The sequence below is a fragment of the Rattus norvegicus genome, chromosome 17 (assembly GCF_036323735.1).
Source record: "Rattus norvegicus strain BN/NHsdMcwi chromosome 17, GRCr8, whole genome shotgun sequence".
In the NCBI taxonomy this organism is placed as follows: Eukaryota; Metazoa; Chordata; class Mammalia; order Rodentia; family Muridae; genus Rattus; species Rattus norvegicus.
The window spans coordinates 50,562,327-50,587,530 of NC_086035.1; the positions used below are offsets into that span (position 1 = coordinate 50,562,327).

The window sequence follows — 25,204 nt, forward strand, 5'->3', positions numbered from 1 at the left end:
AGGAATTCAAGGCCCATACCTAAACATAGTAAAAGCCATATACAGCAAACCAGTTGCTAACATTAAACTAAATGGAGAGAAACTTGAAGCAATCCCACTAAAATCAGGGACTAGACAAGGCTGCCCACTCTCTCCCTACTTATTCAATATAGTTCTTGAAGTTCTAGCCAGAGCAATCAGACAACAAAAGGAGATCAAAGGGATACAGATCGGAAAAGAAGAGGTCAAAATATCACTATTTGCAGATGACATGATAGTATATTTAAGTGATCCCAAAAGTTCCACCAGAGAACTACTAAAGCTGATAAACAACTTCAGCAAAGTGGCTGGGTATAAAATTAACTCAAATAAATCAGTTGCCTTCCTCTATACAAAAGAGAAACAAGCCGAGAAAGAAATTAGGGAAACGACACCCTTCATAATAGACCCAAATAATATAAAGTACCTCGGTGTGACTTTAACCAAGCAAGTAAAAGATCTGTACAATAAGAACTTCAAGACACTGAGGAAAGAAATTGAAGAAGACCTCAGAAGATGGAAAGATCTCCCATGCTCATGGATTGGCAGGATTAATATAGTAAAAATGGCCATTTTACCAAAAGCAATCTACAGATTCAATGCAATCCCCATCAAAATACCAATCCAATTCTTCAAAGAGTTAGACAGAACAATTTGCAAATTCATCTGGAATAACAAAAAACCTAGGATAGCTAAAGCTATCCTCAACAATAAAAGGACTTCAGGGGGAATCACTATCCCTGAACTCAAGCAGTATTACAGAGCAATAGTGATAAAAACTGCATGGTATTGGTACAGAGACAGACAGATAGACCAATGGAATAGAATTGAAGACCCAGAAATGAACCCACACACCTATGGTCACTTGATTTTTGACAAAGGAGCCAAAACCATCCAATGGAAAAAAGATAGTATTTTCAGCAAATGGTGCTGGTTCAACTGGAGGGCAACATGTAGAAGAATGCAGATCGATCCATCCTTATCACCCTGTACAAAGCTTAAGTCCAAGTGGATCAAGGACCTCCACATCAAACCAGACACACTCAAACTAATAGAAGAAAAACTAGGGAAGCATCTGGAACACATGGGCACTGGAAAAAATTTCCTGAACAAAACACCAATGGCTTATGCTCTAAGATCAAGAATCGACAAATGGGATCTCATAAAACTGCAAAGCTTCTGTAAGGCAAAGGACACTGTGGTTAGGACAAAACGGCAACCAACAGATTGGGAAAAGATCTTTACCAATCCTACAACAGATAGAGGCCTTATTTCCAAAATATACAAAGAACTCAAGAAGTTAGACCGCAGGGAAACAAATAACCCTATTAAAAAATGGGGTTCAGAGCTAAACAAAGAATTCACAGCTGAGGAATGCCGAATGGCTGAGAAACACCTAAAGAAATGTTCAACATCTTTAGTCATAAGGGAAATGCAAATCAAAACAACCCTGAGATTTCACCTCACACCAGTGCGATTGGCTAAGATCAAAAACTCAGGTGACAGCAGATGCTGGCGAGGATGTGGAGAAAGAGGAACACTCCTCCATTGTTGGTGGGATTGCAGACTGGTAAAACCATTCTGGAAATCAGTCTGGAGGTTCCTCAGAAAATTGGACATTGAACTGCCTGATGATCCAGCTATACCTCTCTTGGGCATATACCCAAAAGATGCCTCAACATATAAAAGAGACACGTGCTCCACTATGTTCATCGCAGCCTTATTTATAATAGCCAGAAGCTGGAAAGAACCCAGATGCCCTTCAACAGAGGAATGGATACAGAAAATGTGGTACATCTACACAATGGAATATTACTCAGCTATCAAAAACAACGAGTTTATGAAATTCGTAGGCAAATGGTTGGAACTGGAAAATATCATCCTGAGTGAGCTAACCCAATCACAGAAAGACATACATGGTATGCACTCATTGATAAGTGGCTATTAGCCCAAATGCTTGAATTACCCTAGATCCCTAGAACAAACGAAACTCAAGACGGATGATCAAAATGTGAATGCTTCACTCCTTCTTTAAATGAGGAAAAAGAATACCCTTGGCAGGGAAGGGAGAGGCAAAGATTAAAACAGAGACTGAAGGAACACCCATTCAGAGCCTGCCCCACATGTGGCCCATACATATACAGCCACCCAATTAGACAAGATGGATGAAGCAAAGAAGTGCAGACCGACAGGAGCCGGATGTAGATCGCTCCTGAGAGACACAGCCAGAATACAGCAAATATAGAGGCGAATGCCAGCAGCAAACCACTAAACTGAGAATAGGTCCCCTATTGAAGGAATCAGAGAAAGAACTGGAATAGCTTGAAGGGGCTCGAGACCCCAAAAGTACAACAATGCCAAGCAACCAGAGCTTCCAGGGACTAAGCCACTACCTAAAGACTATACATGGACTGACCCTGGACTCTGACCCCATAGGTAGCAATGAATATCCTAGTAAGAGCACCAGTGGAAGGGGAAGCCCTGGGTCCTGCTAAGACTGAACCCACAGTGAACTAGTCTATGGGGGGAGGGCGGCAATGGGGGGAGGGTTGGGAGGGGAACACCCATAAGGAAGGGGAGGGGGGAGGGGGATGTTTGCCCGGAAACCGGGAAAGGGAATAACACTCGAAATGTATATAAGAAATACTCAAGTTAATAATAAAAAAAAAAAAAAAAAAAAAAAAAGACCAAGAACAATGTTTCATTGTGTAAGGCAGCAGTTCTCAACCTGTGGGTTTTGTCCACTTCAGCAAACATCTACCACCAAAAATATTTCCCTTATGATTCATAACAGCAACAAAATTACAGTTATGAAGTAGCAACAAAAATAATGGTATGGTTGAGGGTCACCACAACATGAGGAACTGTGTTAGAGTCAGAGCCTCAGGAAGGTTGAGAACCTCTGCTGAGGCTTAATACAAACTTTGCATTTTCAATAATTCATCTAACCCTTAAAGTTCAAAAGCCAACTACCTCAATCACAGTGGTTAACATAGTTAAAGGCCCTGTCACCAAAGTCATGATGTTCACCTAATCGGATTCCACAAGTGTGTGAAGAAGGGACTCACGGCTTTCATGCTTGGCTCTTACCATATTAACTGTGAACTTTTTAAGACAATAATAATAATTACAATTCAGCATAATTGGGTATATAATAAAGCTTTTACACTCAATATAATGTAGCCATGGGTAAACTTTGAACCACAGGACCTTTTTATAATCTTCATTATAAAACTGAATCAGTTTCTAGTTAATAACCAAGATATTCCTCCATTGCAAAGCCAGCATTAGCAGGAGTGAAGAGAACCAAGAGTAAGCATTAGAGGAAGTTAATGAAGACACTGTACTATAAACATGGAACTCTCAGCTGGTGAGCTGAGTAGCCAGGGGTTCACGGCCAACATTTCTTGGGAGTGGAAAGGAGGAGAAGGGACAGTGTATGAGCATCCCACAATACCTAGGCATGAGGTACTACTGTGCACTAGTATCAGAAGAACTGTTACAAAAATAAAGTTGCACAAAGAAATATTTACATAAAGATTACTGGGTAACAACTGTCAAAGGAGGTACTACTGAAGCATTTCCTCTTGTTTTCTACAAGAGTTTGTAAGTTTGATGTCAATTCTCCTGTAAGAATCTTCCTCTCCTAAACAACATGGAGTTAGAAGTTTCTTTATCAAACATTAAATCACAAATTCACTTTCTCTAATGTTTACATTTGTGTTGCTGATCCTGTCTTAGTGGCTGTGAGGAAATTGGCCCACTGTGTTGCAGTATTCGCTTACTGTATTTTAACTGACTACCAGTTCTAAAATGAGAATCTTTCTCTCTCAGACTGGTGATTTGTGTCTATTTGTTGTAACTCTTGCTGAGAGATTTATCAATTCTATTGATTCGTGTTTCCAAGACCCGGCTTTGTTTTGTTTCATGTACCATTTCACTGCTTTTTGACTCTGAGAATTATTGATTTTTCTTCTTATCCTTTTTATGTTCTTAGTCTCCCTTGCTTAAGGCTTATTTAGCACTTCTAATTTCTTGATATAAAAACTAGATTAGCAATCTGTGATTGTGTCATTCACAAGAAGGTTCTAGTGTATTCATTCAGTCTACTAAGTTTCCCTTCCAGCAAGGTTCCAACTCCTTGCAGAGAATATGTTTCCCTCCATCTAAAGATAGTTTAATAATGTATCTGATTCCCCAAATGCTTTTAATATTACTCCAATAGCCTAAATTTAGAGTGATAGTGCTGACTAAAATTTCCCTTTCTAAACCATAGGACCTAAAAAACCATTCATTAAATTAATTGTCACTAAAATGAAAGCACTAGTGCATCTGTAGTTTAGCAGATGCCCAACTTCTGTTGGCATGACAACTGCATGGCCTTGGGAGCTCTATCACTGAACTTGGCATCATGCACATTACAGACAAGTCCTTTCCACTGTTTGATTTTGGAAAGATAATGCAAAGCATGACCAGCAAACCCTTTCCATATGTCATGATGCTAAAACTAGCCACTGTCCATAATGTTAGAAGGCTAAAGTACTAACCAGAGAAGGCAGCAGAAAACACTGTATGAATATATCAGTTTTGTCAATGTACAGGTCCTGCTTGTACTGTCCCTGGATGAATATCATTGATGTTACTTAGGGGCATATCAGAAATGAAGGCTATCCCCTAGGATTTATCTCAGGGATCTATACTGTTGTGCTAAGGCCTTCTTGATGGTTCTGAATATGCTAAATTCTGAAGACACTGCTCCGGTAAGCATACAATTCAACAAATAATCCTCCAGACAGGAGGATTTGTGTCAGACTGGGACTGACTAGGCTAAGATTTAGAACCAGATCATTATGCAGAGCAGACCTGATGGACACACATTTACTCAAAGTAGTGGCTAGCTCAGAAAGAAAAGGTCACGGTTCATATTAAATGAACATATTACATTAATGAAATATGAATGAACCAACATATTCACAGTATGACTGTTTTTTGTTGGGACAGTGTTCCAAAGGAATGTACTAGTGTATCTTACCATAATAAAACAGTAAGTTTACATTCATATGTCAGTGCACAGGGCAATGTACTTTTTATTCATGTGCCTTTCAAAATGAATTTTCTAATTTTTTCTTTTGAATCACTGATACACACCTTCCAAGTTCTTTGACTATGTTGTAAAAGTGTCTTCACTGATACACATAATAAACATCACTTTCATCTCAGAATTCCTCTGGGAATACAGTCAAGTATCAGCAAGTATGTGTTCTACTTCTGAGCAAGACTTCAAGTCTCTTAGAGAAAAGTGGCAAAGCAGAATCTGGGGCTCAGGAAAACTAGGAGCTTACAGGGAGGCCCTGGGTTTGCAACCTCAGCAGAAAAGAACATAAGGTCCCAGAAATTCTTCTTCTTAGTGTCCACAGGTTGACTATCTCTAATCAGAAGAACTAAAGTCTGAGAGACACTAAAATGGAACCTTTTTTAAAGTTTTGAGTTCAGAAGTAGTTCAGATTTTGTTCAGATAAATTCTGTCCATCAAATAAAATCTATACAAATATTCCCCAATTTAAACATCTTGAGGTGGTGAAACACATCTGATCCTAAGCATTTCACCAAAATTGGCACCCTGAAGAGCGCTGAGAAGGAAGCAGGAAGGACTCCTACTGTGGCCCTTCTCAGAGGAGATGGATACTCATGAATCACAGATCTCTCTTCCAACACTGCCATTGGACCTGGCCTGGACGAATATGCTCACATCCCTATCACCAAGATGTGATCTGATAGTTGTAGCTCTGGGTCCAGCCAAGCCACCCGACCTTTCATTATAGCCAGCCAATTTGCCAAAGGTGAGAGCTTCTTAGCAGGAAGAGTGCATTTGTCAGGCAGGAAACAGAAAGGTCAAGCTCCCTCCTTCCAGAACATTTTCTGCACTTATTAAGGGATCTGTCAGCAGGAAGCCAGGTGAACTGAAAATAATTGGTGCCCATACCAATTCTGCCACTTATTAGAAACTCTAATAAAAGAGAAAAATCAGAAAAGGTGGCAGGGGAGAAGGGGCACTTCAGGCAAGGAGGAATGAACATCAGATTTTGTTGCTTCCCGTGGATTAGTTCTCATCAAGGAAAATTCTGAATCCTTCATAGGAGACATCACTGATTCTATTTGCTGTTCTATCCTCATTTCTCCTTTCCTCTTCATGTTAATTAATCAGGTTGAAATCTGGGTCACAAAACTATAGTTGGAAATCAAACAGACTAATAGGGCCATGCAAACAAATCCTTCACATAAAACCAGTCTCACATAAACTACGTTCTAGGAAAAGACATTTGAGATTTTTTTTTTAAAGTTTGTAGTTGGAATAAACTAAATCTAAGCTTCAAACCAGAGTTCAAGGAGAGACCTCATGCCACCTATATTCCAACATAGACTAGTAAGGATATTACCAGCAAGAATGCTTATTTCACAAAAGTAGAATTTTGAAACATCTAAAATTTTGATTCGATTTGTGGTATACTATCAATCATATCATTGATAATTAAAAAACATATTTTTTGGGAAACCATGAACTCTAGATTGTCTAGGCTAGATAATGACCTTGGATTCTGTTTCAAGCAGTGAGTCACCATGATATAACATTAATTATTCTAGACTCTGTAGAGGTGACCATTGTCTTGGTAGGTCATTCTTACTAAGTTAGTATTTGCACATAAACATCACACCTTTTCCAGCATATGCAACATAAGTGAATTGTTTGCTCTGTTAGTCAGATTATTTCTAACCATTGTGACGAAATATTTGAGAAGGAAAAAGTTTTTAAGTAAGTATTTATTTGGGCTCACTGTTTCAAAGGTTAAGTACATGGCTGGCTGACTTCAATGTTTCTATTGTATGTTGAGGGAGAATGACAGGTGGAGAAACTAAATTTCCCACCTCATGGAGACCAGAAACCACAGAAGAGTGTCTGAACATTAGATAAAGGCTTATATCTCCCTTTGTTCTCTCTAGGGTCCCTATCAATTTGCTGGTTTCCCTCACATCCATGAAGCTTGTTTCCTGCATAATCTCTTAGGAAAACAGAGGCTTGTTCTACTAATCTAGGTGCTTGCCAGTCCAATCAAGTTGACAGTTAAGATTAACCATTGCAATACCCAACAAATTTTAAAGGTAAAAGAGAACTCATTCTCTGTAAAGCAAAATTTTCAGACCCCAAATTTAGTTCTCATGAAAACTCAATGAATCCCTCTATCGGCTTCACATCCTCCTTTCCGTCTTTCTCTGCCTCTAAAACACATAAAAGAACAAGGCACCCACTGTCTCCATTCAGTGGTCTAAACTGCAAAAAAGCCGTTCTGATTCTAATAGGTAACACTAAGAAAAAATGCAAAAAATATATTATATTTTTATGAAAAAATAGTTTCAAAATAAAGCCAATAGTACTCTCAAAGACTCCTTGAGAAACTGTATGTTTCTATCTCCCTAGCCCTGGGAATACACGTGTGTACCATCATGTCCTACAATTGATAATGTATGATAAGAATCAGACTCACACCCACTTACTTCTGAGGTAAGCACTTTACTGATTGATCTATCTCCCCAACCCAAGAGTGTATGGTCTTGAAGCATGTATTGACTGAGATCATTTGATAGACATGCTTAATTAACTCTCTAGGATTCTTTAGCACATGGAGTTCCAAGGAGTTCCATGGAGTATCCTTCAGCTTATTCATTTGCAACGCAAAGGTCCAGGGTGCTTAATATCCTGAAACTATGCTCTAAACTTACTGCTTGCAACCCCTGCCCATCTTCTTGTCTTCTGCAGAATATAGAAATATCAAGTATCATCTTCACATTGGGTTAGTCACCTTTGTATTACCAGAGACACAGGATCACAGACTAAGGACAGTATAAAGACTTGGGGTTTATTTTAGCTCATAGTTCTTGGGTAATGACAGTCGTATTCGCAGAGATCTGAAGCAGCTCAGAGTCAGAAAGAGTCATCACAGGTCAGAAAGCATGTAGTATCTCTCTGCTTTCTATCCTTCTTCTTCTAAAGCTTCCCAAATGGCTTTTATAATCCTAACCACTTCTGACAGGCCTTGCCGCTAAATACTGTAGTAGTAGATTAAATAGGGACCTCCTTAAGTGGGGATTAATTTCCAACAGAGGAGCTTTGGGAATCATCCAAACCACACCATATATGAAAACAAAGTTCTTCCTACTGCAGAAACTAAAAAGTGGTACTCACCTCTTGCCGCTTGAAGTTCTGAACATATTCTTCAAACTGTTCATCTTTTGTTTCATCTGCCTTTCCCAGCTTCTGGAGGACCTAGTTTGTGAATGAAACAAAATGCTCCGATTTAACAATTATTGTGGAACAGGACCACATGCTTGCTCAGTGGAGACTACCGTCTTTCTCGAGGGTTCTGAGCAGAACTTGTTCTCGGCACTGCTACCTTTTCTGTTGTGGGAGTGTACTTGCTAACTTTGGAGCTAAATAGACTTAAATTTTAGTCACAGATCCATCACCCACAGGCTGTGTGAGTTTTAAGCAGGGTTCATGCAGCATGGCATCTGCTTGCTTACATATGCATTCGCTTAGGAGGCTGTACATAACATTAAAACTTAAGTTAAGCTTTACTTGTCATTTTGTCCCCAGAAGCTACCAAAATGCATGATGAATCATGGGTAACCAGCTATGTGCTATTCAGTGAAGCAAGGCTATAGGGCTAAAGTATGCATCTAGGGATGATATTCAATTCTCTTGACCATATTTGGATGGATACTACCTTCAATTGAATAACCATTCCAAGTGCCATGGGTATAGAAATATTGTACAAGCCCACGGTAATGATTGGCTACCCAGAAATAAAAAACAAATGAATCAGGAGGCAGTGCTTATCCTACAAACATCTGGCAGTCTAGGAGAATTCTACAAAAACAATTAGGAGATGGGGTATTATAAGCAATACAAGGATATTATAGTGTTGTGACAATATTTTGTAGAGCTCAGGGCTTCAGAGAAGAACCTGTAGAGGTGGTTTTTCATCTGCTATTAGAGACTGCAATGTACGGAAATGTAGCAGCTTTCGTTCCAGGCCTCAAGGGGGTCTAAGCAAATTCACAAGAAGAAATATTATGTCTGGAGCACAGTACATGATGCCAAGGGAAGCATTTTTTTAAAGACAAAAAAGAAGCCATCTGAAGATGAAGCAGACAGAGCTGTGTGCTACAGTAGAGTTTGGTAGTTGATGTTGAGTGGTCTTCTAGCTCATTTTTTAAACTCTGACTTGCTCAAGGACGGGGAAACTATAAACACTGCCTCCTAGAAATTCACCTTGTCACATCCTGTGGCATTATCAAATGTTATTTTTTTTTTAAAAAGAGCTCTACTACAGAGATCCACATTCATCAAGACACACAGAATTAATGCCTGTGGGGAGCTCAGTTCCAATTCAGAATCTTACTACATTTTCGTTATTATTATTATTATTGTTTCAGAGATAAAGAGAAGCAACAAAGGCCACACTTGCAACAATGGCAAACTTGAATAACCAAGTGAGCCCCAGGTTCTTGTCTTCTCCCTTGTTTTCTTTCTAAGCCTCACAATTTTAAGGAAGGAGATTTTGGTATTTACTGATGCTTTACTCATTTTTGCTTTTCATTAAAAAAATGTTTTAAAGAAAAGTCTACCAAATTACCTTTAACTACCCAAACATACACATGTATACAAATACACAAAGTCTAACGATGATGAGAGAAGGCAACTGTCATGGACCACACAGCATTCCCCTAGATCTCAAAGTCCACACATCTAGCTCCCCTTCAGATACTCTATATCATAGGACCGGCTGAGACACCTTTAACTCCTCATCTGCTGACAACAACGTGAGGTGAGGAGTGCTACCATTCTCTTCTGAACAAGAGGAGCTGCCACATTCTGAGCTCTACAACCTTCTAGAGGAGCGAATAGAAACTTCTGTCCTGCGCATAAGAAAAGAATACTACAAATGTATTATACACCCACTACAAGCGTAATATCACAGACGACCAATTACCTTTACCCTCTTCCTCATGACAGCCTTGTGTGGCACCTATTTTAACTATGTAACACCTAAAGAATTAGGATCACACAGCTGGGTAAGTGGCGTCTTGGAAACTTCTACGAAGTTTCTAAAGTCCAGTGTCTATATCACCACCAGTGTGGTCTTTTCCTTCTCAGAGGAAGCAGGTAAGACCCATTCATTAAATCTAATATTATTTTCATGGACAAAATATATTAAGGCCACTGGGTTCAAAGAAATGTGTCTTATGGACTGTATGACTGTAAAAGTCAGAAGATCATGCATGGACTCCTGCTTGAGGCTCTTCACTGAAATTTCAGACCTGGTTCCTCGTATTTCCTGTCTGAAGAATGACATGTTATAAGTGAGATGAGATCAGAGAACAACCATGAGACAGTTTCTACATGTAAAAAGAGTTTCCAACCTGACAGTGTCATTGAGAATGATACAGCATATACAACGCTGAGTTGCACTGGTCCTCCAGTGCTGGCTGCCTTTGCCTTTGTCTCCACAGAGGGCATCGAGGAAGGGAGGAGGGGTGAGGAAGCTAACCTTTCCAAGAACATTTTTCACTCCAGTGGCCACATTGAGAATTTGGCGCATTCTCTTTCAATTGACCCTTAAAACAGCCTACTCATCCCTGAACTAAAGATGAATAAACAAAAAATGGATGTTTGTGCAAAATCACTTCCTTTGTAAGTAGCATAACCCATTCACTATGGTGCCTTTCCCAAAAAGATAGCATTACCTCAGGGCTTTGACATTGTACAATGGAGACTTAGAATACCGATTCTGAAATATCAAGGGAAAGCTTGACTGGCTTTCAGATTTAATGGGCACCCAAGAGAGGTTGTCATAGCAGGTATTGAATTATTTGCCTTTCTTTCAAGGTCTCTCATAGAGCTCCACTATGGATTCCTAATTCATCATGAACCAAATCTGAAACTTTTGTGATATGTGGCAAAGTTGACATGGCCTCTGATACTATGGATAAAAGAAGAAAAGTTCGTTATATAGGCTGTCACGTTGTAATGCCACAACATAGAGACCCACTCTACCTATGACCTTAGAACAGTTATTAAAGGCTTGCAATTTTTCCCTTTTATTGAAAAAAGATTTTTTCTCATATAATATATTCTGATTATTCTTTCTCTTCAATCTCTCCCAGTTCCTCCCCTATTCACCTCCTATCCAGATCTTCCCCCTTTCTGTCTCTCATTAAAAAAACCAAAAGGTTTCTAAGAAATAACACTAAACTAAAATAAAATAAAGAACTGTCACATCAGACTAGGACATTACAGAAGAAAGAAAAACAGCCCAAGAAAAAAGAGCAAAAAATGGATAGAAATGGAGAAACTCACTCATTTGCACACTCAGGGACCTCATAAAAACACAAAACTGGACATCCTAATATATGCACAAATTGCATACATATTTTAATATATTAAAAATTGAAAATATAAAAAATTAAGCCCTGATACAAAATTGTGAGACAAGGAAGCTCTAAAGATGCCACTAAGTTCATTCTCCGTTGCCAATCTACTGCTGGGAACTCTATCTACCCTAAAAAGTACTTTTCCCCAGTAAGACTCCCTTGGGAAGAATTAAATTTTCATTGGCAGGTAATTATCAATTGAAGATAGGTTCAGGGTAAGGAATGGGAACATGTGCAACCTATAACTTAAGGTATAGCTGAATTTTTGTATCTCCAACCTTTCTTTAGTGAACACTTCATCCCTATCCTGGCATTTCCTGACACTTTCAACCTAGAAAATTCTCTCTTCTATCATACAATCATGATGCTTCCTAAATCCTCCATGAATCTTTCCTAGTTCAAGTGGGATTGTCACCACTTAACTTCTTCCCATTTACCATAGTAACAAAAGTGCCGTTATAGGCTTCTAGTTATTTCTGTAATAACTACTCATTTGATTGAGCTTTACTGTGTCTCAGGTTCTTTTTCAAGGACTGAAATGGGTTTATTCATGTGATTCTCATGACAACCTTATGGCATACACTACCAAGTTTGTAGTGAAGAAAATTGAACAGTGAGAAGGCACAAAGTTTGTATGAGGAGATTATTATCTAAGAGAGAACTCTGGTCCTATCTACACCCCTGTTTTGAAAGTATCAAACATCTATCCATTGAATTTCTCTTCCATGTTATATTTATCTTATCATCCAAAGATCAGGTCTCCTTAGTAGTCCATATTCTCCACAACCTTCTTAATGCCCGTGTGTCATCAAGTCAATCAAGAAAAATACAAGGACTAATTCACGATTTTCTTTTTTTTTTTTTTTTTTTCTCAGAAACCTAGCCAGTTATCTGTTCTTTTTTTGTGTGTGTGTGTGTGTGTGTGTTTCTTTTTTTTTTTTTTATTTTATTTTTTTATTATCTTGAGTATTTCTTATATACATTTCAAGTGTTATTCCCTTTCCCGGTTTCCGGACAGACATCACCCTCCCCCCTCCCCTTCCTTGTGGGTGTTCCCCTCCCAAACCTCCCCCCATTGCCACCCTCCCCGCATAGTCTAGTTCACTGGGGGTTCAGTCTTAGCAGGACCCAGGGCTTCCCCTTCCACTGGTGCTCTTACTAGGATATTCATTGCTACCTATGGGGACAGAGTCCAGGGTCAGTCCATGTATAGTCTTTAGGTAGTGGCTTAGTCCCTGGAAGCTCTGGTTGCTTGACATTGTTGTACTTTTGGGGTCTCGAGCACCTTCAAGCTCTTCCAGTTCTTTCTCTGATTCCTTCAACGGGGGACCTATTCTCAGTTCAGTGGTTTGCTGCTGGGATAATTCACGATTTTCATTATAATTTGTTAGAGTTTGGATCAATTTCTGTCCTGGCTGGGTCTTGTCAACGACTTGACACAAACCTACACATATTTGGGAAGACAGAATGATAACTGAAAAAAATATGTCGATAAAAAGGCCTACAGCAAGTCTGTTAGGAATTTCCTTAATTAGTAATTTGTATGGATGGGCTCAGCTCACTGTGGATAATACCATCGTTTGGCTGTTGGTCATATCATAGGTTGTATAAGAACATTTGCGTTTAGGGATTTAATTTCATCCATATTGATACTTTCCTATTTGAAAACAAAGGCATTTTCATTGTTAAATTTGTTCTTGTTTTTTAAATGACAAATCATAGATACAAAGTCCAACATGTACTGTCCCTCAGTGATTCTTCATTCTCCCCAGAACTGCATTATTTCCCCCAGGCTCGCTGAGCCTGTTCCAATTTAAAAAAAAAAAAAAAATCAAATTAAGAGTCAAAGGGAGAGGCAAAGCAAGAACAGGACAACTTGGAGTGTTTTGTGGTAAGCCCTCTCTTTTTCCCCTCCAACAGTGATCTCATGAGACTGAGTTGCAAGCCCTCTCCCAGAAGGATGATACTTATATTCTTTGCTAGGGAAATTACTCCCGCATAATGTGACCAAGCACATTACCTAAGGATTTAGAACTGTGGTTTCCACACTTTCTTCATGATATAAAGGCAAATTCTAATCAAGTTTTATGTTCGCAAAGTGGAAGGCAAATTCACTACTGAATGCAGCTGTGGGTGGGAAACAACAGTTCTGTTTAATGTTTTAAATTAGAAACGGGGCAGTAAGTTGGCACCTTAAAAAAAAATGACATTTGAAGTCAGAGGGAAAAAAATTGCAATCTTCATTTTACCATGGAAATGGCTTAAGTTAATTAAAGGAAAAGATCAAAGTGGGGTCCAGCCATGCTGATGTCTGAGCCGCAGGAGCACCACCAGTCTTGTGAGTCAGAAGCGGAGAAGCTGATAAGGGCAAATGGTGCAGACCGCAAAAGCTGCAGAAGGAAGGGGATGTGGGGTGTCAAGGACAGGTGCCCAGGCCAAGCTTGACACTGAGGCCAGGGTTATGTATTTTTAAAAGAACTGGGATGTATTGACCCCTGGACATTTTATTAGAGTGTATATATGGTGAAGGAAGGTGACAACTAGACAAATTTCATGTCCTGTTGATTCGTGCGTTCTCTGTCCAGACTCTGAATGTCCATGGGAGAGCTATAATGTTAAATTATTTTTGTTTGTGTAATGAGACACTGTCTCATCACATTTTCTACCTTGACCAAAATAAAAAGGATGTAGTATTATAGGAATATTTTCTATCATTGAGATGGCTAAGGTAAATGACTGAAAAATCATATGTAATCAGAGTAAACACCAGGCAATTTGGCTTTTTATTGATGGGTTTCTAATCAGGTATCAAGTTCATAATTTTACACTCTTCTATTCACAATGATCTTGAAAAGATGACTAGATTGTGAAATTATCCTCTCCTGTGTCTGTTATTTTTCTGTTTCTAAAATAAAATACCGTGACCAAAACAACCTAGAAGGAAGAGTTTATTTTGGATTACAGTTCCAGAATGTTAGAGTCCATCATGGTAGAAAGGCATGGCAACCAACAGGGACAATGGCCAGAGCAGGAAGCTGAGAGGTCACATCCTCAGCCACAGACGTGAAGCACAGAGACAAATTAGAAGTAGAATAAGGTTCTATTCTCTAAACACAACCCAGGTTTTCAGAAGCCTGAGCCCATGGGGGGCTCAATCAAACCAACATACCCTGGACTGATTCTTTGCTCAGAACTACTTTCTTAAAAAACTTGATACTTCTAACAATCAATACTAGGGTGCAGTGTACGCCAGTCTACAGTGAAAGCTTGACAGTTATCTCCTGAGGCTGCGAGATGGACAAGTCTTCCCTCACCAGCAGCCTTGTTTGTTTCTTGTTTTATTTTATGTTTTTAAGAAGCAGCCAATGTCTCCCATGGGAGGGCTGTATGACATGAGGCAGCATAACAAACTGGCAAAGAGTATACTGGTTCCAGTTGCACAATTCGCATCCCAGACCTGCTATCAGGCTCAGTGAATGAGGCTCTTCATTTTTCCACTGAATTCTTTTTACCTGCAATTAGGCACAGTACCACTGAGAGTGGACATCCAAAGATCTGCTGCTGAAACACATGGAAACGTTTATTCAATGACTGCCCAGCAGTGCTCAGAAATACTAGTTGCTAGAATTGTTGACACCCTAACAGACAGAATCCTAAACAATACTTCCTTGATGAAGACAGATTGACGTACAAGAAGAAGGAAACCTACTCATCAGCCCTATAATGAAGACAAAAAGGCAGGGCAACTATCTTCACCGAAGAATGGATACTGACCAGGACCCCTCTCTCTCTACAAAGGGTTTTAGGTTTTACATCTATAAGTAGAGTGCAAGAATCTGGGGAAGGTCTTAGGACCACAGCTATTATACTATGTTTTTATGCTAGGAAAACAATCATGGTTTCCATCATGAGAGGAACCGCTATTTAAATTTTAAGAGACTTTCTGGGTTCAGTGAAAAGAAGGTAAGTAAAACTCACACAAAACTCAACTCCACTTTTGAGGGATGAATTGCCCACAAAAGGACTTTAACTCTTCAAAGTCTGTTTCTTTGTTTATAAAAAATGGGCTAAACACCAACTCTGGAAAGAATGCCTTAATTAGCATGCAATGTGTCAAATGCCACCATGATAGTTTTGAACAAATTATATATTCACGGTTCTGCTCCCCACTAACACTGTTCCCCTTTTGTACCCTCTTCTTCAGATGCCTTTCCACACCCCATCCTCCCTCCTCATCAAATATTCCACTCTCTTCCTCTCCTCTATCTCTTTCTATATTTTAAGATTTTACATATATATATATATGCAAATACATTATAGGCTATGAGGGAGCAACATATGAATTAGAACCTGTCTGTCTGTCTGCTTAATTGTTTTTGTTTTTGTCTTTCTGCAATTCCAGGAAAGTTAAAGAATACAAGCAAACTTACCAGCTAGACTCTGAAAATATTTAACAAAGGTAGAACCTCTTATTGATTTAATAACTTTACTTTAAATTCCAATATGAAAGAGTTACAGAGCCTGTGCCTGGGGCTGACCCTTTGCCACAGCTCTCTGTTCCCAGGTCTGCTGGGAGAAAGCTAGATTCTCAGAAGTGCTGATAATTCTGAGAGCACAGGTGAGAGCACCCCTTCTGCTCACAGTTTTGGCCCAAGAGGAACCTGCCTGGAGCCCTCTGGACACAGGAACCCAGGAGCAATCTGGGACAGGATCCTTCCGATTTTCACCTGTGCCCAGAGCTGACCCTGTGACATAGCTCTCTGTACCCAGATCCCACCCAGAGAAAGCTGGTCTCCAAGAATGCTGACACACCAAGAGCAGAGGTAAGACCACCACTTCTGCTACAAGGGACCCACCTGCCATTGGTGCCCAATAAGGCCATCCTCTGCTACATATGCAGCTGGAGTCGTGGGTCAGTCCATGTGTACTCTTTGGATGGTGGTTTAGTCCCTGGGAACTCGGGTTGGTATTGGTGTTTTTGTGGGGTTGCCAACCCCTTCAGCTCCTTCAATCCTTTCTCTAAGTCCTCCAATGGGGACCCCATGCTCAGTTCAATGGTTGGCCTTAAGTATTGGCCTCTGTATTTGTCACGCTCTGGCTGCGCCTCTCAGGAGACAGCTATATCAGGCTCCTCTCAGCATGTACTTCTTGCATTAGAACCTTTTGTTTTAACACCTTGGAGGTCTCAAGCACAGCAAATCACAACGAAGAACAAATTTCAGTTGCTCTTCTTCTGTGTTCATGGGGAAATCAAACTGCACACTAGGTTGTTGTTAAGAACAGAGGATAGGTAATAGAACTCAAAAGAGAAAACTTAAGGGCTTGGCCAGATTTCTGAAACAAAACGACTGAGACTGTATTCTCCTGTGATGGTGGCTCAGAGACACCAGGTACACTCACTCCACACCTCATGGGAGGAAATGGAAAGGAATACTTCATCTTCTGTGAAAAGTTAGATAAACTTGCTTTTGAAAGCATTAGTTCTTTTTCTTCCAATTCTTGCATTTCTGCTAAAACTGTAACTTACAATAAGTAACATCTGATCAGTCAGAACATTGAGAACACTTAAGTCTCATTCCTGTAACATCAGGATGAACTCGAAGAAGCAAAACACATTCAAATCTTATCACCTAGTGGCATGATTTACTGTCAACCTGACAAAATCCAGAATCATTTGGGAAATAGTTCTGGGTGTGCCTCTGGGGGTTACCTCCTTTGCGTTCATTAATGTGGGAAGATCTATCATAAACAGTGGGATCACTGTTTGGTTGGGATGCTAGATTGTTTGAGAGGAGTAAGGGAGCTTCTCAGGAGCATAGATTCAATCCTCTGTGCTCCTGATTGTGGCTGGGATGTGTGGTAAGCGGCTTCAAGCTCCTGCACCCTTGACCTCTCCACCTTGATTGGCAGTACACTTAAACTGTACCCCTTAGTTTGCATGTGGCATGGTATTTTACCATATCAGTAGGACAAGAAACTAAGCCAAAGCTTTTCCATGAATAAAGTAGTCACGTTGGTGAATGTGTTATTGCATTCTTTATTTGATTAGTTCTTTTATTCCTTTTATCTTTCCTCCTCTGATGCCACTCACACAAACCAGAAGTATCCACTGTAAATGGAGAATCTAGTTCTCTAGGTCCTAAACAACTCACAGTTTAACTAACGGTCTATAGATAAATTGTCTGTGCGTGGAAGTTTGGGATTCTTGCTCTGTATTACAAATTCAATGTCACGTGAAGCCTTAAGTAAATCAAAGAATTGAAGCCATTGTTCTGGACACTTTATGCAAATGCAAAAAGAGATCATAAATTGGTGGTCTTGAAGCTGTCATAGAGTGCACCTTGGATATTGGCTACTTAAATGAACATCTAATCTCTGGGTGGTGTTTCCCCATTCTCTAAAAGCAGAAGGCTGACAAGTCCCAAATGGTTTAGGTGTTCTGGATGGTTGACTCAGCTCTGTTTTGCTGTAGTTCAATTTGCATTTTAATGAGACTATTACATTTAGATTTTTAGAAAAAGATGTTTCTGCAAACCTCTCTAGAGGAAAGGGAATGACTCTGTTACTTACATTTTGGTTCTGAATATACAAATTAACCTCAAATTTCAGGTTTAATGGTATTCACATAAATGAAACAGCAACATGAGTGAAGTTTTCCCTACCCATGATCCAAAGTGATAAATAATCTCTGGCTTGTGCAACTCCCTTGATGACTGAGTCTGCTCCTTCATGCGGAAATAACTGAAAGCAGATGAGCCGCATCTGGCTTTAGGTTTCGGGAAGGATATTTCAAGCAACTCAGAGTGCAAGCAGGGGACTGCAGCATTGAGTGAGCATAGCTGTAAATTAGAGAGAATCTGCATGTCAAATGAAGACATTTTTACACAAAATAAGATATGGGCTTTCTTTCAATAGCTCACAGGAAGGATATAGCAGCACTATCATGGCACTAATCCATGCTTCTTCATTGGAAACCAAGGAAGAGTCAACAACCAAATACCTACTAGTCCTTAGCTGTGAACAAGGTATTGTGTTTGTTCTGTTCATGGCTCCTTATGACCTACAATTGTAAATGCAGGATTTCCATCACACTGTTGACTTCTCTTTTCTCTCCCTGCTTCAGTTTAGGATTCTGAGATGCAGTTTGCATAAAATAGACAGTAAAGATGTTATATTATTATGCTTTGGAAAATGTTCAGAGATAGCAGAGGATGGTTTCATTTTGTAAAAATCTCTCTTTGTAGAGAATAAAGGGGAAAAACATCGCCAGGAGAGGCCGAGAATCTGGAATCTCTCCCCATTCTGCCCATGGATATAAAACTCCAAGTGCTCTTGCGGGAGGGGGCAAGAAAGGTGGTGGGCAGAAAACAAAGGAGAGAAGTTGGAAGGACAGGACCACACATGACCAGTCACCTTATGAAATGCTAAACTTTTTCATTGCAGAGAGGAAATACTCGGTAAAATTAACAGAGGGGAGAAATGGTTTACTTTGGCTCACAGTTCAAGGGTACAATCCATCATGGTAGAGAAGTCATGATGGCAGGCAGAAGTAGTTGATCACATTGCATCTGGAGTCAGGAAGCAGAAGGAAATGGATGCTGCTGCCTGGCTCCTTTTCTCCTCTTTATTTAGTGGAGGACCTCTAACTCATGCAATATGGTTGTCTGCATTAAGACTGTGTCCTCCTACACCTCAGGTAACCTCATCTAGAAAGTCCCTCACAGACATGTCCAGAGATTTGTTCCCAGGGTGATCCTAAACCATGTCACTTGAATCAACCTTCAGAGAAACAGACAAGTGAAAGAAGAAGAAAAAAAAAGGTTGCATACTTAAGTAGTCGTGTGTGCATATTTGCAAATGCAGTGTTTTGTTTGTGAACATGGGTGGGATAAACTTTTTCGAGGTGCCATCACCTTATTTTGCAGCCAGCATTGAGTGGTCTGTGCTGTGAGTCTTGGGGATACTCCGTGCATGGCTCTGCCTCTTTTCTGCTGCTCTCAGGGACTAGGCCTCAGTTTTCTCTTGTAGACTTTCTATGGGCTAGCCCATGCTGGGGTGGAGAAAGGGGGAGAGGTCTGAGTAAAGGCTGATTTGAAGCCCCCCCCAAAAAAAAACCAAAAAAAAAAAAAACTTTTTCCTAATATTAAGGGCCAAACCACAGGATTACACAACTAGTTGGAAAGGCAAAATATAAAGTTCATCATTAATCTAAATTATGCTACTGGATGACTTCACACTATTTTAAAATATAAACATGATCTGAAGTTTCAAAAATGAGATGCAGAATGTATTGTTTTGGTTTATTTTAGAGCACTTTAAATAGATCACTAGAAATGTACATAAAGATTTCCTGTATTGCAGACCCAGACCTACCCAGAGTATCCTTATAATTCTGAAGCAGAACTTTCAGGAGGGCTACCATCAAGATCAATAGGCTGCATTCAAGCACAGGTCACATGGATAGACCATTCTGAAGAACCATGCATTGCTCCCATTTGTCAGACATTGACATAAACATATTCTCAAGTAGTCATTGTCTTAATTAAAATGGCTAGCCTGAATAATATCCAGTGTGTCACCTCTCAAAATGATGAGCTAATAACTGAATATCTTGCTTTAGCCAAGTACTGCCTTTCTCTCTTAGGGTAAATCACAGAGCCACAATGAGTCTGTTATCCTTGTCTGTTTTCCAGTGTATATCTCACACAGGATCCCAAGCCCTATATTATGATGTCTACATTATAATTCCTCCATGTGAATGTCAAATAAATGTGATACATACATCCACATCACTAACTTCTGTATGTGAATAATTCAGCAAAAACCAATTCAGAAAGGGGAGAGAACTTTGGAGATGTTTCAGAGCGCAGTTCTGTCCACAATGACTGAGGTTTCTCACATCTTCCATTGTTCTCTTATCATGAAGGAGACAAGAAGCAACCAATAAGACCAGCTGCATACAATGGGTACCTTGAGACCTTGGAGGGCTGCAATCCCCTCTCCCGCCAGTGTCCTGGAACTAATCCAGTGCAGTTATTCCTCCTGAGATCTGGCTTTAGCTTCTGGTGGGCCAGCGGAGAAGTAGGTACTGAGTTACGAGGCATGTCCGGCCTTCACAACTGTCCCTCCTTTGTTCTAGTAAAATACTGTGCCATCTCTGTTCCTATCTCTGTGTCCCAACTGTGAGCCCAGGCTTAGTGTGAAGCACTATTTGCAGGTTTAAAGTAAGTGTGCAAACACATTTATATACTGGAAGAATGTGATTTTTCAGAGGAGGGTGACAGGGCTCAGCAAGACATTTGAATACACACTGAAGAGTGTGCCGTGTAAGTGCATACTTAATCGACTGCAAGTTCTTAAGTCCCATTTGAAAAACAGTGAACTAGACTGTTGTGGGGAGGGCGACAATGGGGGGAGGGTTGGGAGGGGAACACCCATAAGGAAGGGGAGGGGGGAGGGGGATGTTTGCCCGGAAACCGGGAAAGGGAATAACACTCGAAATGTATATAAGAAATACTCAATAAAAAAAAAAAAAGAAAGAAAAATAAAAAAGAAAAACAAGCTTACTACCCTAGAAGGACATCTGACAGCAGCTCAGAATAAAGCCCTTCAAACTCTCCTCCTGACCCTCCAGCAGGGCTGACGGGGTCATCTGTGCTTTCAGTCTTTAATTTCTATGAGATCCCTGAACTTGAGCTGATTTAAGCATAAGCCTGGTGATGTTTAGAGAAAGGCATTCTGGGAGTGACAAACTCAGAGACACTTCCTCCAACTCCACAGACTGGAACAGTTCTCCAAGCTGCACCACAGTTGTGAGAATACTGACCACCATAGCGAGGCTGTAAATCAGACTGATTGCATTCTTCAAGCACCACTAAACTCAAAATGGTCTGTTTCTGTAATGTTCTGGAGGCATTAGTAACCTCCAAAGCTAGCTAGCCTAGGCCCATTTGAGATGCATCACAATCCATTTTGTATCCTTTTAACTCACACCTATAGGTTGACATTTCCTATGAGGAGATGAAGAAGCTGCATGCCAAATATTGATATCTATCACATTTAGGCCTCAGACTTGTGTCAACCATGATTACTGATGGCCTCCAATGTTCAGGAAATAGCAGAGTAAATCTGAGATTCAATACCTCCATGGGCATCTCAGGCTTTCCACTGTCTCCATGAATAGCTTTCAGGAGAATTCGCAGTCACTAGGTATAGAAACTTAAAAATAAATAAACAGGCTTTGGTGTGAGGGCATAATTTGAGTTCTTCATTCTGGGTTAAAATGTGTAAGCATCTCTAAATTTCTTAGAAATGTGTACACTCATAGTCCCAGCAATTTTCTTCCCATGGACACACCAAGAAATTAATCAAAGGCATCATTATAAGAATTCTTATTTTAAATTATCTATGACAACAAAACCCCAGAGACAAACTAAATATTCTCAAATTGGGATTTCTGACCTCGCTATTTAACTCATGGTAAGAGAGAAATCAAAAACCACCTCCATCCAAAAATTTTAGGAAAAAAATATACTTAGCAGTTTTTCAATGTTTTACCTGAGCTGGCAAGAAATCTAGGAATTACAGGCCAATGAGAATGGTCTCAGAAGCTCCACCTGGAAGACAGCTTTCACTGTTTGGAAAGCTCCCTTTATAGACCTTATCAGTGACAGCCTCACTAACCCAGACTGGGGAGCACCCCAGAACTCCTGTATCCTCCTCTCCATACCCCAACCTAAGGCTGGCACTCTAGAAGGTTACATTTTCAGAGTCATGATGGATGAAAACAATATCTGTTCCCAGAGGGAAGCACAGGAAAAAATTGCCTCTTTTGACTTTGCTCCTGGGGAAACAGAATGAAACCTGGGGGTGGAAAACACAGCCTGGCTTCACTGTGTGTAAAGTGACTACACAACCCTCCCATCTGTGCAGGCAATAGGCTGGCCTCAAGCTAAGCAGTTCATTTTATGCAACACTGAGTGATGGAGCCTCAAGTCCTGGACTTAACAAACACATACCAGCCATCTACTAGAGCAGGGGAGGCATTCACTTGTATTTCTTTGTATAGAAAAGTTATAATTGTAAGAAAATTATATAAAAAAGTTTAAAAGATAGATGATAGGACACACCTGCGGATCCCGGCCCGCAGCAGCTCTCTGCTCCCAAACCCCATGGGAGAGAGACCTCACAGCCTGGTCAGGTGGGCACTCCTGAGGCTGCAGAGAGGAGGAGACCACCAACACTGCCCACCCCTGCCCACATCCCTGGCCTAAGAGGAAACTGTATAAGGCCTCTGGGCTCCCGTAGGGGAGGGCCCAGGAGCGGCAGGACCCCTGCGCCTGAGATACCGCAGGAACCTGAAGGAAACAGACCGGATAAACAGTTCTCTGCACCCAAATCCCGTGGGAGGGAGAGCTAAATCTACAGAGAGGCAGACACGCCTGGGAAACCAGAAGAGACTGCACTCTGCTCACATCCAGACGCCAGAGGAAAACACCAAACGCCATCTGGAACCCTGGTGCACGGAGGCTCCCGGAAAGAGCAGCGCAGATCTTCCCGGTTGCTGCCGCCGCGGAGAGGACTTAGGCAGTAACCCACGAGCACACTTGAGCCTCGGAACCTCAGGTAGGACCAACTTTTCCCCTGCAAGTGACCTGCCTGGTGAACTCAAGACACAGGCCCACAGGAACAGCTGAAGACCTGTAGAGAGGAAAAACTACACGCCCAAAAGCAGAACACTCTGTCCCCATAACTGGCTGAAAGAAAACAGGAAAACAGGTCTACAGCACTCCTGACACACAGGCTTATAGGACAGTCTAGCCACTGTCAGAAATAGCAGAACAAAGTAACACTAGAGATAATCTGATGGCGGGAGGCAAGCGCAGGAACGCAAGCAACAGAAACCAAGACTACATGGCATCATCGGAGCCCAATTCTCCCACCAAAATAAACATGCAATATCCAAACACACCAGAAAAGCAAGATCTAGTTTCAAAATCATATTTGATCATGATGCTGGAGGACTTCAAGAAAGACGTGAAGAACTCCCTTAGAGAAACACAGGAAAACATTAATAAACAAGTAGAAGCCTACAGAGAGGAATCGCAAAAATCCCTGAAAGAATTCCAGGAAAACATAAATAAACAAGTAGAAGCACATAGAGAGGAGTCACAAAAATCCCTGAAAGAATTCCAGGAAAACACAATCAAACAGTTGAAGGAATTAAAAATGGAAATAGAAGCAATCAAGAAAGAACACATGGAAACAACCCTGGATATAGAAAACCGAAAGAAGAGACAAGGAGCTGTAGATACGAGCTTCACCAACCGAATATACGAGATGGAAGTGAGAATCTCAGGAGCAGAAGATTCCATAGAAATCATCGACTCAACGGTCAAAGATAATGTAAAGCAGAAAAAGCTACTGGTCCAAAACATACAGGAAATCCAGGACTCAATGAGAAGATCAAACCTAAGGATAATAGGTATAGAAGAGAGTGAAGACTCCCAGCTCAAAGGACCAGTAAATATCTTCAACAAAATCATAGAAGAAAACTTCCCTAACCTAAAAAAAGAGATACCCATAGGCATACAAGAAGCCTACAGAACTCCAAATAGATTGGACCAGAAAAGAAACTCCTCCCGTCACATAATTGTCAAAACACCAAACGCACAAAATAAAGAAAGAATATTAAAAGCAGTAAGGGAAATAGGTCAAGTAACATATAAAGGCAGACCTATCAGAATCACACCAGACTTTTCACCAGAAACTATGAAGGCCAGAAGATCCTGGACAGATGTCATACAGACCCTAAGAGAACACAAGTGCCAGCCCAGGTTACTGTATGCTGCAAAACTCTCAATTAACATAGATGGAGAAACCAAGATATTCCATGACAAAACCAAATTTACACAATATCTTTCTACAAATCCAGCACTACAAAGGAGAATAAAGGGTAAAGCCCAACATAAGGAAGCAAGCTATACCCTAGAAGAAGCAAGAAACTAATCGTCTTGGCAACAAAACAAATAGAAGAAAAGCACACAAACATAACCTCACATCCAAATATAAATATAACAGGAAGCAATAATCACTATTCCTTAAATTTCTCAACATCAATGGCCTCAACTCCCCAATAAAAAGACATAGATTAACAAACTAGATACACAACGAGATCCCTGAATTCTGCTGCCTACAGGAAACACACCTCAGAGACAAAGACAGACACTACCTCAGAGTGAAAGGCTGGAAAACAACTTTCCAAGCAAATGGTCAGAAGAAGCAAGCTGGAGTAGCCATTCAAATATCAAATAAAATCAATTTTCAATTAAAAGTCATCAAAAAAGATAAGGAAGGACACTTCAAATTCATCAAAGGAAAAATCCACCAAGATGAACTCTCAATCCTAAATATCTATGCCCCAAATACAAGGGCACCTACATACGTAAAAGAAACCTTACTAAAGCTCAAAACACACATTGCACCTCACACAATAATAGTGGGACATTTCAACACCCCACTCTCATCAATGGACAGATCATGGAAACAGAAATTACACAGAGACGTGGACAGACTAAGAGAAGTCATGAGCCAAATGGACTTAACAGATATTTATAAAACATTCTGTCCTAAAGCAAAAGGATATACCTTCTTCTCAGCTCCTCATGGTACTTTCTCCAAAATTGACCATATACTT

General features: G+C 40.3%; 1 protein-coding gene across 5 annotated transcripts in view; it reads right to left on the bottom strand.

Moving 5' to 3' along the window:
- Amph (amphiphysin) overlaps window positions 1–25,204 on the bottom strand; it is a 243,566-nt gene that overhangs the window by 127,309 nt on the left and 91,053 nt on the right. For 4 of the 5 annotated variants that reach the window (XM_039096041.2, XM_063276719.1, NM_022217.2 and 1 more), the window contains one exon: window positions 8,258–8,338. In XM_039096041.2, coding sequence (XP_038951969.1) covers window positions 8,258–8,338 — 81 coding nt within the window. Of the gene's footprint in view, window positions 1–8,257; window positions 8,339–19,421; window positions 19,559–25,204 lie in introns of those variants that run through there. The other variant, XM_039096040.2, reaches the window with a different exon arrangement.